General features: G+C 38.6%; 1 protein-coding gene across 2 annotated transcripts in view; it reads left to right on the plus strand.

Annotated features, from left to right (window-relative positions):
* Positions 1-7,759: 7,759 nt before the first annotated feature.
* The window catches only part of LOC149839164 (uncharacterized), a 49,957-nt gene continuing 40,185 nt past the window's right edge, over positions 7,760-17,531 (plus strand). The window contains exons 1-2 of one of the 2 annotated variants that reach the window (XM_090002332.1): positions 7,760-8,059; positions 8,314-8,508. In XM_090002332.1, coding sequence (XP_089858458.1) covers positions 7,883-8,059; positions 8,314-8,508 — 372 coding nt within the window. In that variant the 5' untranslated portion in view covers positions 7,760-7,882. The remainder of the gene's footprint in view (positions 8,060-8,313; positions 8,509-17,531) is intronic. The other variant, XM_090002333.1, reaches the window with a different exon arrangement.

The following is a 17,531-nucleotide window of genomic DNA, read 5'->3' on the forward strand; positions in this document are numbered from 1 at the left end:
TAGGACTTGACCCACATTCAACTTGGATCCATAGTTGAATCAAGCACGAGATGACCCACGCACGTACCCGTTCACTTCTCCATCTTCAACTAAAACTTTAAACTCATTGATAATTCAGGGGAAGAGTTTTTGCCCATAAGGATGCTGGACTATTGGAGTCCGACCAAACCCCAAATACTATCTTTGTCAAGGGTTGGACCCGCACCAGACCCGGGTGTCCACGGATTGGGTCCAACTATGAGCTGGTGGTACCAGGAATGGTTCACCAGACCTGGGTCTGGATAGATAACATAAAACAGATACTCCAAATTTTAATATTTTTTACAAAACCAGATCTTAATTAGAACCTCGGTGAGACCTGTGTTAGGTACGGAATTTTCCTAAACCATTCCCAGGTCCATATATTACCTGGACCAAGTGGGTCTAACACTAATATCCAATCAGACCCGAACCAAGCTCCATATGGATCCGAATCAGGTCATACCCCCTCGGTGACTGGTCTAACTAGGAAGCTTAAGTATTAGGTTGAGTAAGACGAATAGGACACTAAACCACACAGAATTAGGCAACTAAACGACAATATTGGACATTAAAGCTCTCAATTGATAGCCTAACTTCATTTTGTTAGTGACTCTCTCTAGATAGACTTGACAAGGACACACCAAAAATGAGGCCTCTTCTTCAAGTTGGACTCCTGGCTGCACTCCGTCGCTATAAATACATATTCATGAAATCAATCCCCACCCTCATCTGTAGCACTTACTTCCTTCTACTGTCACTACAATCATGATACTCCCTCAAGAGTTCTCCTTCTCCACCATCTTCATGTTGATATCACCAATACTTCTTGTTCTGTATGTATTCTGTGTCTCCATTGCACACCATAAGAGGACCGTGATAGGTTCCAATAAGGAGGAGGATAGAGTGGAGAGAGAGCAAGATTTCGGTTTTTCTGTTCCTGTTGGTTACAGATTTGTGCCCACTGATGAGGAACTCATAGATTATCTGTGGGAGAAGAACTGTAAAGGGTCTTCATCCATCACAGGTTGCATAAAAACTGTGGTAGAAGACTTGGAATATTTCATATTCAGGCCATCGAATGTCCCAAGTAAGCAAGTTTTAGATCTTATCGTTGGAGATTTACATCTCCCCCCCCCTTCTTTCATCATCTTCTTTTTAACGACAAAGGAATGCTCGCCAAGAACCGGCACACTTTTTTTTTTCAACAGAGAAAACTGGGGTTAGGCAGACCCCTACCAGTTATACAACCATACCATTTGGGTTTGAACTTGCAACATCTTAACACAAGGTGACATGCACTAGCCTGCACAACCATTTAGCCGTTGATTGGATGTCTAGGATTGAATGTACGATGGAACACATCCTATTTAAAATGATGGGGATCTGTGTTCTACTTGATGAGGCCGCCCTCATGTGAGATAAACCCCAAGTGGGGTTAACTTTTTTTTTTTTTTACTGGAGGAATTCTCGCTGAAGCCAGGAAAACACCGGGTGGGCCCCACGACCACCTTGCCTTCTGTAATGTGACCCATCTCTGAAAGCTACGGACATACCTGTGCACCAGTGTCATTTGATCTGGTGCATTCACCTCAGCACCCTCACAACCACCCCGCCGGCCGCGCGGTGGTAAGTGGGGGTTACTTTTCATTTGACTAAATATAGCCAGCTAGGATTGCACCCATCTCTATGGCGTCCATCTAGATCCCCACTCGGGACCGAACACCATTAGGTGTTTGGCCCTGTGCCACCTAATGCCTGCTCCCTGATTTAAGAGTGGGGCTCCACACCTCCCTCTCCCCCCAATTCAAAAGTAATGTGTTCTGCCCGATCACACAACCACACCTCATTCATAATGTGCGAAGTTGGAGGTCATAAATTAACAGTTTTTAGTCCTAATGCAAACTAAAGATTTCTTTCCATTTGTGTTTGTTTTGGTTTTACAGCTTGTGCCAACATAAAGCAGAATACGAGATACATGTTCACCCTCAAAGATCAATTGTATTCAAGCATGGAAGAAGATCACCGATTAGTAGGTCCTGATAGTTACTGGCAAGATGCCACTGATGATGAGGTTTTCATCAATAAGGAGGGCATTCCTTGTGCTCTAAAGAAGAGATGGGTTTATTATGAAGGGTTACCTCCAAGCGGGTCTGAAACCAACTGGATAATGGAAGAGTATCAAATGTGCTCACCTAAGCAAAAAAGTGCAGTAGACTCACCAACTGAAATAAGTGTAAATTCAATATGCATCTGACCTCTCTCTTTTTGAATTTTTAGAGAAAAAATATTGAAAGAATTCTTTTCTTACTTTTGTAGTCTCTTAGGGCATGTTTGGTTCAGCCCCATGAGAATCACTCGCATTTGTATGAGATAGAGATTCTCATATGGCCCCATTTCTCATGCCAACCGAACATGAAAAATGGTGCAATTGATTTCGAATCAACTCCAGCCCATGAGATTTTGAATCTCATCCAATTTGTCTAGCCGAATTTGTAGTCTAGAGAGAATTTGGTGAACATCTAACTAGTTCAGTTTTGGAGCCATGACCATGCCTATATTTGTCAAAGCTAGAGAGAAAAAAGGCATATTACACCAAAACTGAACTAGTTATATGTTCACCAAATTCTCTCTAGACTACAAATTCGGGAAACATGAGAATTGGAACCACATGAGATTCCAAATCTCATGTTTTATTTTCACTTTTGAAAAACGCAACCAAACATACCCTTATGGTGGCTTACAAGTTACAACTGATCTTTTGCGTCCAGAAAAACGACTATATCCTATGCAAAGTATTTGACTGGACTATAAACGATGTGGAGTTTGACTATGACTCATTCGATAGTGATTGTGAATCAGATGATAAGAGTGAGATGCCAGATGATGAAAAGGAAGTTGAAGAATGGCCGAAGACAAAAAGTGTAAGATCAAAGATTTCTTCTTCGTGATCATTGCAATCGAGTCTTACACCAATTATATGGGGTCAGCTTTATGAGTCATGTTCATCTATTCCTTTCTATCTAGAACTAACAACTTGGTAATTAACATTGTGACCCTTCATATCAATTTGGTTTTTTCTTCCTCCTACATAATCTCTTGTTCATGATGGCTGACAAGTAAGATTTTTGTAACAGAAGAACAGCAGAATCCTGTGCAAAGAATTTGACGAGGCTGTGAATGATCCGCGGCACGTTGATTATGGACTAGTTGATAAACATGAGGTGCTCAATGATGAGAAAGATTTTAAACATCAGTAAAGAAAAAAATTGTAAGATCAAACACCTCTTTTTTCCTTCTTTTTATGTTTATTACACAGAGAAACCACACCTGATACTGGAGACTTGGCTGCGCTAGTTTTAGCCAGCCTTACCAACACTCCCACTGGTGTAAAACTTCATTGGACCTCCCTCCAACCCTAGAGAGCCTCTTGCTTCGCCTTGGAAAGGGGCGGTCACATGGGTACTCAAACTTGAGCAGTCCACTTCCATCCCTAGGGGGCGCTATGTGGTTCCCTCTGATTGGGCAGAACCAAACACTGGACCTGCTCCTTCTGCCCAAGACCATGGAGAAAAGATCCCATCATTTGACATAGAATGGTCCCATCTTATATTCAGTCTTTGCGTCCAATCAACAGCTAATATTGGTCCACATTTTCACCTGGATGTGGACCTAGCCTAACCATCCAGATGTGGCTAGGATCAACATAAGATGGAACCTATCCTATGTCAAAGGATGGGATCCTTTTTGAGGATTGCGTGGGTGATTGTTTCGGGTTTTCTTCTTCCTTTTCCCTTCAGTAATTACTTATGTTGGCTTACCGATGATATTTTTGCTTGCGGAAAAGCATTATCATGTGCGAAGCATGAAGACTCAGATTATATGGGACTTGACAATCATTCTTCATATGATCATTGTAAATCAGATGGCAGCAAGTAGACACCCAATGATGAATAGGAAGCTGAAGTATGTCAGTAGATGATGCTGTGACAACTATAAAAAGTTGCAAATGATTGGATGGTAGAAAGGAGCTCTCTCAACTTGAGGATGGCAACTGATTGTTTTTGAAGGATTAATTTATTTGGTGGAATAATAAGATTCTTTGGCATTTATTATCATATTTTCAAAAAGCAATAAAGACAAACATTTGTTTGTGATGGACAATCGTGTCTCCAAATATTGGCAAAATAATGATTATGCTCATGTTAATATGCCTAGGTTAATCTCTCGGGCAAAGGCGAATACTTGGCTTCAAAAGGAAAAATAAAGTAAATTAACAATTTTTTCATATCTATATTTCATATGTAACATAATAAGTTTCATAAGGTGCAATGTGATTGCTGCACCTAATCACCCACCATCTTCCCCACAGCTCACAGACCGTATCCCAAAGGTGATGGCAGGTGCAGCAACACACTTAGAGGAGAGGGTGTTGCGTGTGCACCCCCGGAACACGAACTGTAGCTACAGTGCGTGTTCCTAGGGGGAACATATAACCTGCCCGCCACTTAGAGTGTGCAATAACATTGCACCTGATCTCAACTCTCATATAAAATTTAGGTTTTATTTTTTGCAAATTGGTCCCAGACTTATAGCTGACTTGAAAAGTAGTCCTTGCCTTATACCATTTTGCAAATCTGTCCTTGCCTTTTAATTAACCCTTACAAATCACTCTTTGAGGTTAGGGATGCACACGAGCCCAGATTGGCATGTTCAAGCTTGGCTCCCCACTTAAAATGGTGCTCAGGCTCGGCTCATGTCGAGCTCTGGAGAAGAGGGCCAACTATCCTTTTCCGGCCAAAGCGGATGCACTGGTGCCGAAGGTGGATGATGCTAGTTGGAAACGTGTCACAGAGGAGGGGCACAACAAGGTTCGTTGGTGGAGAGGTGACTCAGGTGAGGGGGATGCCGGTTGGAGAGCACTATTGGTGGGCGCAACACTTTGCTGCCACCTCGCTCCCCAGAATCAAAGAGAGAGAGAGAGAGAGAGAAGGGGGTTGAGGCAGGGGGGAGCTTTTTCTTTTTAAATTAATATTATATAAAAACAAGCCAAGCCTTACCGAGCTCGATAGGCAGATCAAGCTTGGATCATTTGCTGGGCCGAGCCTTAGAGCTCAGTTCAAGCTCGGCTCATTTATTGGATGAGCCGTCTGGTTGTGCATCCCTACTTGAGGTCATTGGCTGGTAAGGTCTAACTACTATGATTTCTAGTATGTGGAGTAGGAGCTTTACTCATAAATAATAATAATAAATAAATAAATAATCTCTACACTTTACCAAAAGTCCATGCAAGCGCACCGACCATCTCTGAAACAGTGATAGCGGAGGCGACCTCTTACTATTATCTCGCGTCTATAAACCTGTGAAATGATCTTGGTTGCAGAGTGACAATCCTCACACAGAGGAAGTTTTCTCGTGATTCTGATAGGTGTCCCTGGACCTGTGTTAAGTATTCCAAAAGCAATAGCTAATTTGTCACTGTGGTGGTATCACAATGCACTTTCCTTCTCTTCCTCATCCATGTCAAACAACACCTGGGCAGTGTTTGGCAGGTAAACCAGCCAACTTCAACTTTGTTAGTATCTCCTCCAACATCAAATATATCTCCTTTATCTGTGGGTGTGATCCATCACCCATAACAAATTTGTGAGTCATGCCATCCAGTTGGATCAAACTCTATCCTGTGTTCATACTTCATGGAATTGAAGTAGTGGAGCCCCTCTTCTACCATGCCTGCATGAGCACAGGCACTTTGTACACCAACAAAAGTTATCCCATTCTGCCTCACTTTTTCATTCGGCAATCTAAGAAACATCTCGATTGCATCTTTGGCACGCAAGCCCACTGATCATAACATTCCAAGTGAAGACCTCTTTTTTACTGATTTTTTCAAAGATCTTCAATGCCATTGGCAGATACCCACACTTTGCATACATATCTACAACTGTTGTCCCTATAACAGCATCGAACTGCATTTTGTTCCTTTCTATGTAAGCATTAACCCATCTTCCTTGATCCAAGGCTCCAAATTTGCACAGGCAGAAAACACGCTCAATAGCACGAACCTTCTTGACTGAATACCCGCTATCTGCATTAGTTGGAAGACTTCCAAGGCATCCTCAAAATGACCATTTTGAAGATAACCATCAATCATTGCACTCCAAGTTACATCATCTCTCTCAAGCTTTCGTGGAACATTTCCTGTGCAGACTCGATTATTTAGACAGATTTGGTAAGCCAAAACCATATCTGATTATAATATGATTTGTTGCTATTGAATTTGACAGATATCCAGATTTGATGGATTTCTGAATTCAATTACACTAAACCAGATTTAATATGAGTTTTTCACCATTTGACAAACATCTGATTGAGAGAAATAGAGAGAGGAACAAAGATTTGCATATGGTTTTTATTGATTTGGAGAAGGCATACGATAGAGTACCTATGAACGTTCTTTGGTGGACAATGATGAATAAAGGTGTTTCTCTCAAGTATATTAGTATAATTAAAGATATGTATGAAGGAGTAGTAACCAATATTTGTACTTGTGGAGGGGTGACAACCAATTTTTCTATAACAGTTGGGTTACGTGAAGGATCTGCTTTAAGCCCTTTCCTATTTGCTATAGTGATGGATGAGCTTACGAGATCGCTTTAATAAAATGGGTCATGGTGTATATTGTTTGTTGATGATATTGTTTTGATTAATGAGTCTAAAGTTGAGATTAATGCTAAGTTAGAATTATGGTGACAACCATTAGAAGCAAGAGGTTTTAAGTTGAGTAAGAGTAAGACAAAATATATGGATTATCGGTTTAATAAGCAACGAAATAGTGATGCGAGTGTAATGAAGCTTGGTGAGCAAAAAATATCGGTGGATGATTGTTTCAAATATTTGGGATCTATCATTTAAAAGTATGCAGAAATTAATAAAGATGTAAATTATAGAATAAAGGTTGGGTAGATGAAATGGAAAACTACAATCGGAGTGTTGTGCGATAGTAAAATGCTATTGCGGTTGAAGAAAAAGTTTTATAGGATGACTATTAGGCCCACTTTACTATATGATACGGAATGTTGGCCTGCCAAGAGACATCATATTCAAAAAATGAGTGTAACTGAGATGCATATGCTTAGATGGATGTGTGAAAATACAATAAAAGATAAGATTCAGAACGAGGAGATACGTAAGAAGGTAGGCGTTGAACCCATTGAAAATAAAATGAAAGAGAATCGTTTACGGTGGTTTGGACATATTCGGTGAAGGCCTAATGATGCTCCAGTTAGAAGGATGGAGAAATGAGAAAATATATTAGTTAAAAGAGGTCGAGGTAGGCCTAAGAAGACTTGGAGAGAAATGATATGAAAGGATATGAATGCTTTGAACCTCACCGAGGACATGACATTGGATAGAAATGATTGGAGGAGAAGGATTCATGTGAAAGACCCAAAATGATTTTCTTTGTTGGTTCATATCGCCGACTCCAATTGTTTTGGGATAAAGGCGTTGTTGTTGTTGTTGGCCAACATCTGATTATTCGAATCTGGTATTGACCACATTCGATCCAAAATCGTACCATTTGCATCAATACCAGCTTCTCAGGATCCAAACCGATTCCAGTAGATCTGGATAAGATCCACATCCAATTGAGACTTAAATCAAGACCCGCTCGGTTGCGACCCGTTTACGGCGCTGAGTAAACCCCTCATGCAGGTATATAAGGGGAATGGAGCCGTTTTTGGCGCAAAGAAAATCCATCGAAGAGAGAGAGAGAGAGAGAGAGAGAGAGAGAGAGAGAGAGAGAGAACGATGAAGGAGTGAGTCCGAATGCTTCCGAGCAACCCTTCTTCCCGTCTCAGAGATGGCATCCGTTCTCCCCTCGATCCTCTCCCTCTTCCTTCTCCTATCGCAATCTGTCGCCGTCCGGCAAGTTTTCCGGCGAGATCCCGGCCACCCTCACTGGCACCACGGCGCCTTCCACGACGTCAAGGACGACATCAGGCATGATCTCCACAGGATGCTTCATACCCGCGCAGAGGTGATCCAGAAACCCTAATCCTTCTCCTCCGAATTTCTTCTGCAGGTTTTCGTTTTGATCGGGCCTTTTTTCTGTTTATAATTTTGTTCTTCTTAGAGTTTAGTCAATGGATTTCGACTTCGGAGAATAGTTTCAGTTGTATATTACGCAAATTTCGAAGTTCGTTACTGTAATTTCTGAATCGGAGTTCGATGGCTTGAGATTCGTTTTCTAGGGTTTTCTAATTGAAGATTAGTGTTTTTCGTTTTCCTCAGGTCCCTTTTCAAGTCCCGCTGGAGGTCAACATTGTTCTGGTCGGGTTTAACGGGGACGGAGGGTACAGATACGCGCTCGATTCACATAAACTAGAGGAGTTTCTGAAGATTAGCTTCCCGACGCGTCGGCCTGCCTGTTTGGAGACGGGCGAGCTGCTGGATATCGAACACCGACTGTTCTACAATGTTTTCCCTGTACGTTGTTGAATATTGATTGCTTTGTTTAGGATATGAAGGATTCGGTTGTTGTTGATTAGTTTTCCCTTTGGAGATTCTGATGTTGGAAAGCAGTTGAGATTGTGGCATAGTGATGTTGTTTCGCGTTGGTTTGATTGAGAATTGGATTTTCTTTGGGTCATTTGCTTCCATGTGATCCTGCGATTGTTTTGATAGGGTTTAGGGTTGGTCGAAATTTGGATTTTCTTTGGGTCATTTGTGTCCATGTGATCTTGCGATCGTTTTGCTAGGGTTTCGGATTGGTCAAATTTCTGGTTGCGTCACTTACTCTTTAAGCAAGCGTGACTGTTCACTTTGTCAAGTAAAAGAGTAGGTAGGTGCATACAGATACTTTCCCGAGTTTGTTCTGTTAAAGTGGTGTAGAATCATTGATAATGCATGAAATTGAAAGATGGGTACTAACATTGTGTCTCCTAGGTACTATTTTTATCAGAACATGTCCAGATGATAAAAGTCTCACCAATCAGTTGCATAATTAAAAACACTGTTGATCCAAACTATGATTCCGATATGACTTAATATGTTCAGAATGAAATTAAATTGAATGTTCTGTTTTTTCTGCATGGACTGGTAATGTATGTAAATCAGGAATGCCTCGCCGGAGATTGAGAGAGGAAGAATATAGGTAGGAAAAGAAGAGAGCTGCAGCAATGTCTTCACACCTTTTGTGGGTCATGGGTTCCTTTTAATATCAAAACATGTAATACAATAATGCCCCTAAGCGGGCAGTATAAGACCTCTTACATGAGAAGGGAAAAACATGAAAAAACAATTATACAGCTTTTACATAATCACGTCAGTCTGGATCAAGATTCAGATCCAAAGTCACTTCTCAATAGCCTCCCTCAAGTTGTGCATGGTGAGCATCATGGACAACTTACTCTTCAAGTACCAAAATCTCTGCGTACTTAGCCCTTTGCGAATAGATCAACCACTTGATCTTGGGTCCCAACAAACTGAGTTGTAATCTCACCACTTTCTACCTTGCTTCTGATGAAATGTTGATCTATTTCAATATGTTTGGTTCTTTCATGTTGGATTGGATTAAGCGAGATCTTAATTGCACTTTGATTATCACACAACAATATAAAAGATGGCATCTTCTGATTATCACAAACAGAGTTGTAATCTCACCACTTTCTACCTTGCTTCTGATTAAATGTTTGATCTATTTCAATATGTTTGGTTCTTCCATGTTGGATTGGATTAAGCGAAATCTTAATCACGCTTTGATTATCACAAAACAATATAGATGACGTCTTCTGACTTAGATACAACAATAGGTACCTTATCCAAGTCACCTCCGAGGAAGCTGCAACCATTGACCGATGTTCAGCCTCCGTGTTAGAACGAGCCACCGCCTTTTGTTTCTTGTTACTCCACGAAACTAGATTTTTTGCCAATAAAAATACAATATCCAGAGACTGATCTCCTTTCATCGGTGTCTCCTGCCCAGTCCGCATCTGAAAGGGCCATTACTGTTATCATGTCCTTACCATTGTCCTTTTTTTGATAATGATGCCCATCTCCGAGCTTACCCTTCAGATATCAAAACATCCTCTTAACTGCTTCAACATGATAGGTTCGTGGACAATGCATGAATTGTGAAACTTGATTCACTGCATACACAAGTTTAGGGCGGGTAAAGGTGGGATCTTGGAGCATACCCACTATGCTCCTATATCTTGTGGGATCATCATAAAATTTTCCTTCATCACAGTCAAGTTTCTACTGCAATACACTTAGGGTTAACAACTTACAATCCTTCATTCATGCTTTTTGAGTAAATCAATGGTGTATTTGTGTTGAGTCAGTGTTAATGCATATTTTCTCCTATCAACTTCCACACCTAGGAAGTATTTGAGATCTCCCAGACCTTCATTTTAAATCTTCGACTCAACACTTCCTTAATCTCATTAGTATGCTCTTCAGAGTCTCCTGCAACTATGATATCATCAACATAGATTAACAACACAGTTATCCATCCCTGACCTTTATAAATAAAAAGAGAGTGATTTAGATGGGATTTGCGGAAACCATGTTTTTGAATTTTGAGTGAAAGCTTTTAAACCAAGATATGGATGCTTGCTTTGGACCATATATGACCCTGTTTAGCTTACACACGACTGATCCCTTTCACTGTACCCTTGTGGTTGTTCTATGTACACTTCTTCCTTGAGGTCTCCATGCAAGAAGGCATTTTTAACATTTGACTTAAGAACCAACCATGATTAACAGCAAGAGAGAACATAGTAGAATAGTCTTCATTTTCACCACCGGACTAAAAGTTTCTTCACAGTGCAGTCCATGTTCTTGAGTGAACCCCTTCGCAACCAACCTTGCTTTATACTTTTCTATGCCGTTGTCTAGTTTGTATTTGATTTTAAACACTCACTTTGATCTAACAACATTCTTTTCTGCAGGCCTTTCTACAATATCTCAAGTCTTACATATAACACTTGCATTTCTTCATTCATGGCTTCAACCCATTTGTTGGATTTTGCAACTTGATTGTAAGACCGGGGTTCTTCTTGTCTAGAAATGACAGTAAAAAATGCTTGATGCTTAGCACTAAAACTCTCATAGCTTACCCACTGATCAATAGGATGTCACACTCTTCCGAATCTTCTCGCTGAGAACATTTTCTGCACTATTTTTGTCCCACTGTATACGATACCTTTGAATTTACCATCTACTGAATCTGATTTGCCGATTTGTTGGTCGATAATAGGCTGCACTCCTCTACTCTATCTCCTGAATCGGCAAAATCACCATTAGCTTGATTAACTTCATCAGACTCCATGACTGGTTCCACGGGAAACAAATTGTCACTCTTCCAAGGTTGATATAACTGATTTGACTATGATTTCCCATGTTCCAACTTGCTATCCTTGTAATCAAAATTCAGTTCATCAAAGGTAACATTTCTTGAAATGCGAATACACCTGTTCTCAACAGCATAACATTTATACCCTTTGTAATCGTCAACATATCCAACAAATGTATAAATGTATGCTTTCTTATCAAACTTATTTCTTAAAGATGCATCAATATAATCATAACAAGTGCATTCGTACACTTTTAGGTTGTCATAATCTGGATGTTGTCCAAACATCTCATAATATGGTGAGCTATCCTAAAGCACTTTTATTGGCAGCATATTAATTATATGAACTGTTGTATGGAATGTTTCAGTCCAGAGGGACAAAGAAACTCGCCCTTCATGCATCATGGCAAGAACACTCTCCACTATATGCCTGTGTTTTTTCTCAACAAGTCCATTTTGCTGAGGTGTTTGGGGACAATGCACTCTCCGATTGACTCCATTCTCTTTAAGATATTTAATAAAGTCATTTGATGTGTACTCGTCCCCACCATCACACTGAAAATTAAGGATAGACGAGGAAAACTGATTACGAATCAAAGCATAAAAGTTTTTAAAGATTTTAAAAACTTCATGTTTGTGCTTCATAAAATATATCCAAGTGTACCAGGAGTAATTGTCAATGAAAGTAACATAATATCAACTCTCAAAGAAAGAAGAGTTAGGAGTCGGTCCCCATACATCAGAATAGACGATTTCAAATAATTTAGAATCTCTTTTATTCATGGAAGTAAGAGGTAATACATGACTTTTTGACACTTGACAGATTGGACAAATTTTATTGCTTGACTCTTAACTCAGACTTGACTTTGAAACCAAACCACTAGAAACAAGCTTTTCAATAAAAGCTTTATTTCAATGTGCTAGGTGACTATGCCAAACTCTAGACTGACTTGACTCTGACTCGTTCACAAAACAAGAAAAAGAGCTTTTAAAGTTTTTATCGGGCTTGTTTTGAATATTGACAGCCGGATTTTTTTTAAGAGACACATATTCCCTCTCCTTTTTTTGAAGATCCTTCGTATAAACAGGATTAAAAACAATGCCAAAGTTGGTATCATCAACAAATTTAGAAACAGAAACAAGGTTCTTTGTTATATTAGGAACGAGAAAGACATTAGACAATTGAAGACTGGAATTGGACACAAGAATGTGAACTTTTCCTGTGTGTGTGATGGGGTGACAAGTGTCATATCTAGTGATAACTCTATCTCTACCAAAGTAAGGAGTCAAGTTTTTAAACTTACCTTCATCCCCGGTAATATGATTCGCTGCCCCTGAATCCACATTACTAGACTCTTTGATCATTCTATCTTAGATTTAACCCTGCAAGGGCAGCCAATAAAAGCTGCATATCCATCAGTATCTGTTGTTTTGTCTCTGATCCCCCTGATTTGCTTGCAACATTCTTCATCGGTGAATTGGATTTACTAGTATACCTTGGGTCATCTTTAAACCAATAGTTGGCTTTAATGTGACCCAGTTGTTAGAAAGTGACTTTGAATATTTTAGGTTCGATAATGAACCCATACACATGCGCATTAAGTGCGAATATACCCACTCAAGGGAACAACACAAGCACATCAAGTGCTAATACATAAACTCATAAAAGGGATAAATATGACTTAAAGTCATAAGTTGAATATTATTGAAGAAATAGGAAGAAAAGGGTAAAAACCCTATACAATGGAGCATAAGCTCCTCCAAGGAGTATACAATACAAAGGGGGAGACCCCTATTTATAACACAAGAGAGGAGCCACATAGGGGGCTCCCCAACGACTCTTTGGGGAGCCTCCCTAGGTGGCACAAACCACAAAAAATAATAAAAAAAGAAACTAAAAAATAAAAGAAAAATTACATGCATGTTCAAATTGGAATATGCGTAAAATGACAAATTACAAGAATACCCTTGAGGGTATTTTAGGAAGAGAATATATATATATATATATATAAATAGAGATACGTATACATATATATATGTATACGTATCTTTATATATATATATAAATAAATATATACTTGTACATTTAAGGATTATATTTCAACATACATATATGTGTACGAGTACACATATTTTGACACCCCCTCTCAATCTTTGCGGGGAAATGAAAAGATTGAAAAAAGGTGCAAGACTCCAAGTGGCTTCCCTTAAGGATGCTATTGAAACTTGTAAATGCCTTCTTTCAATTGCCTTCTAATGGTGAACATATGTCCCGATCCATCCGGGGTACTTCCTTTTATCCTATCTCCGAGATCCTGTAGAATAACAACAAAGAAACAAGTAAAACATATCTTTGCACTTTAATCAAATGGAACATTTCTAACAAGATTAATTGAAGCCATATCGGATGGCACATCCGCAAAACAATGGTGCAAAAATATAACTTATGCATAGAAATTTGAAGCACATGATAGGATAATTATTTTAGCATGAAAAGTAAAATTAGAAAACCAAAGTTTCAAAATCATACATCATGTTAAAGAGTGAGCGGAAGCAAATTATGCGGAAATGAATTGCAAGAATGCATAATGCATTCATAAGGTCCAACATTGGACAAAGATAACCCCATAATGGAGAATAACACAATGGTCCCCTAAGGGACACCACAGTAAGCCTACGAAGAGGCATAAGTTACATATGCTTTATTGAATGAGAGCCTAAAAGGCCATAAAGAGCATATGCATATACTATCATGAAATGAATTAATACTTAAATGAATCATTAATGAACATGCTCTAAACATGTAATGAAGTGTCAAACAAGAGAAACGAAGTCTCCAAGCATACTAAAATGAACACAAGAGTTCAAAAGGTTTTAAATCCATTTAGGAGGCAAAATAATGAGTGGTATTTGAGTAGAGAACCTTATACATTTAGAAAAATCTCACTCAAATGACAAAAAACTCATTTTTCATATCAAATACAAAAGTAGCCAAAAATATCAATTTGATTTTAAAATATGCATATCAAATATATGATTCACTTGTATCTAAAAGAAAGCGACATATGAATGAAATTTCATAAATTTCAACAATAGTTCATCCATTACAAGCAACTACCTCATTAGTCCTCCAAAAGCCCATAAATCAAGTGTATAAGCTACTAGATCAAGAATAAATATAATGCCATTAAAGGCCAAAGACACACACAAAGGTGTGCCAAAGAACCTCTTGTCTACATGTAATAATACTTGAAATGAGTGCATCAACGACAAAAACAAGAGAATACCCGTCAACATGGACCAAAAGCATCTCTTGTCTACGTAAAAATACACTCAAGACCAAGTATGTTCAGCTACTAGATCAAGAGTATCAAGCCAACCATGAGCTAAAACACAATACGTCTCTTGTCTACATAAGATGACACTTGAAATGAGTGAAAGAAGCCAACCATGTGCATACATCTTAGCGACTAGAACAAGGACACAAATGCCAACATAGGCTAAAAGAGAGTACTACGTGAAAACAAACACAAGCCCTAAAGAAGGCAATAAAAACATATCTTTATTGAAAAGAGAGTACTATGTGAAAATGTCTATGAATAGACAATACACATACAAGCATAAATAGTTTATAAAAGAAGTGTACGAAGACACTCTCACAATACTTGAACAAAATATGAAAAAAAAAAACGTAATAATATCAAACATGCAATAATGCATGTATTTCATAAAAGATGCAAATGCTTGAGACTCTCAAGCTTTAATGCAATTTAAGACAAAGAAGACCATATTATGGCCAATGTAGGCATCCTTAGAGATACAATCAAGAGATTTTTGAAACCTTATGTGAAAAACACAAACAAATACGTTTGCATCATTAGAAGAAAATCAAAAAATAAATGAAATCTTTTATACCAAAGGATGCAATAGATACACTATGCATTCTATATAGTGTGGGAAATTCTTTTAAAAGATCTTTTTACAATGGTTCGAACAACCTATTTATCATAAACAATTTTTCAAAAATCCTTTAAATAAACCAGAAACATTGAAACATCTTTAGGAGTTCTCATAAATAGTTATCATTAACAAGAACTACTTATGATTCATAACAAAGATAAAGATGTGAGAGATTCTTATATAAGAATTATATAAAGTTTTTTTATATAATTTTTAAAAGGTAATTTATAGGTCAATCATGAAATACTTATGTAAACATCATAAATTCCACATAATTGAAGACAATTTTAACAACATAAATTACTATTACATGTGATGAGGAATCAATAGCCAAGAATTATACATTTGAACAATAAACAAGTTCACCAAATTTAAAAATAGATATTTTAAAATATACGAACACACGAAATGTGAAAGAAAATGATTCAACTATCAAAAAACACTAAATGTGCAAGAAAAATAGTTTCATAATGTATAATATGTTAAGAAAAGAGATACATACCGAAAAACTTCTAAAAAAGAGAAGGAACAATGAATACTTCACCATTTCTTGAGCACCACGCTTTCCGTTGCGCCAAGAGACAACCCCATCGTAACCGGGCTCTGATACCATGTTAGAAAGTGACTTTGAATATTTTAGGTTCGATAATGAACCCATACACATGCGCATTAAGTGCGAATATACCCACTTAAGGGAACAACACAAGCACATCAAGTGCTAATACATAAACCCATAAAAGGGATAAATATGACTTAAAGTCATAAGTTGAATATTATTGAAGAAATAGGAAGAAAAGGGTAAAAACCCTATACAATGGAGCATAATCTCCTCCAAGGAGTATATAATACAAAGGGGGAGACCCCTATTTATAACACAAGAGAGGAGCCACATAGGGGGCTCCCAAAGGAGTCGTTGGGAGCCCCCAACGGTCACATTTGTGACCGTTGGGGGCTCCCCAACGACTCTTTGGGGAGCCTCCCTAGGTGGCGCAAACCAAAAAAAATAATAAAAAAAAACTAAAAAATAAAAGAAAAATTACATGCATATTCCAACTGGAATATGCGTAAAATGACAAATTACAAGAATACCCTCGAGGGTATTTTAGGAAGAGAATACAACAACAACACAACTGAGGTTGTCCACACTGTTGTTATTAATAAAAATACAACAACAACAACTACGCCTTCATCCCAAAACAATTGGGGTCAGCGATATGAACCAAAAAAGAAATTCATTTTGGGTCTTCCACATGAATCCTTTTCCTCCAATCATTTCTATCCAATGCCATGTCCTCGGTGAGGTTCAAAGCATTCATATCCTTTCCGATCATCTCCATCCAAGTCTTCCTAGGCCTACCCCGACCTCTTTTAACTAATCTATTTTCCCATTTCTCCAACCTTCTAACTGGAGCATCATTAGGCCTTCGCCGAATATGTCCAAACCACCGTAAACGATTCTCTCGCATCTTATTTTCAATGGGTGCAACACCTACCTTCTTACGTATCTCCTCGTTCCGAATCTTATCTCTTATTGTATTTCCACACATCCATCTAAGCATCCGCATCTCAGCTACACTCATTTTTTGAATATGATGTCTCTTGGCAGCCCAACATTCCGTACCATATAGTAAAGCGGGTCTAATAGTCGTCCTATAAAACTTTCCCTTCAACCGCAATGGCATTCTACGATCGCACATCACTCTAGTTGCACTTTTCCATTTCATCCACCCAACCTTTATCCTATGATTTACATCTCCATCAATTTCTCCATACTTTTGAATGATGGATCCCAAATATTTGAAATAATCATTCACCGGTATTTCTTGCTCACCAAGCTTCACTACACTCCCATCCCTACTTCGTTGCTTACTAAACCGACATTCCATATATTCAGTCTTACTCTTACTCAACTTAAAACCTCTAGCTTCCAATGTCTGTCTCCATAAGTCTAACTTAGCATTAACCCCAGCTCTAGACTCATCAATCAAAACAATATCATCAGCAAACAACATACACCACGGTACATTTTCTTGAATTGATCTCGTAAGCTCATCCATCACTATCGCAAAAAGGAAAGGGCTTAAAGCAGATCCTTGATGTAACCCAACCGTTATCGGAAAATTGGTTGTCACCCCTCCACACGTGCGGACATTGGTTACTACTCCTTCATACATATCTTTAATTATACTAATGT

Source organism: Nuphar pumila, chromosome 4 (genome assembly GCF_984573655.1).
Source record: "Nuphar pumila chromosome 4, dmNupPumi1.hap1.1, whole genome shotgun sequence".
Lineage (NCBI taxonomy): Eukaryota > Viridiplantae > Streptophyta > Magnoliopsida > Nymphaeales > Nymphaeaceae > Nuphar > Nuphar pumila.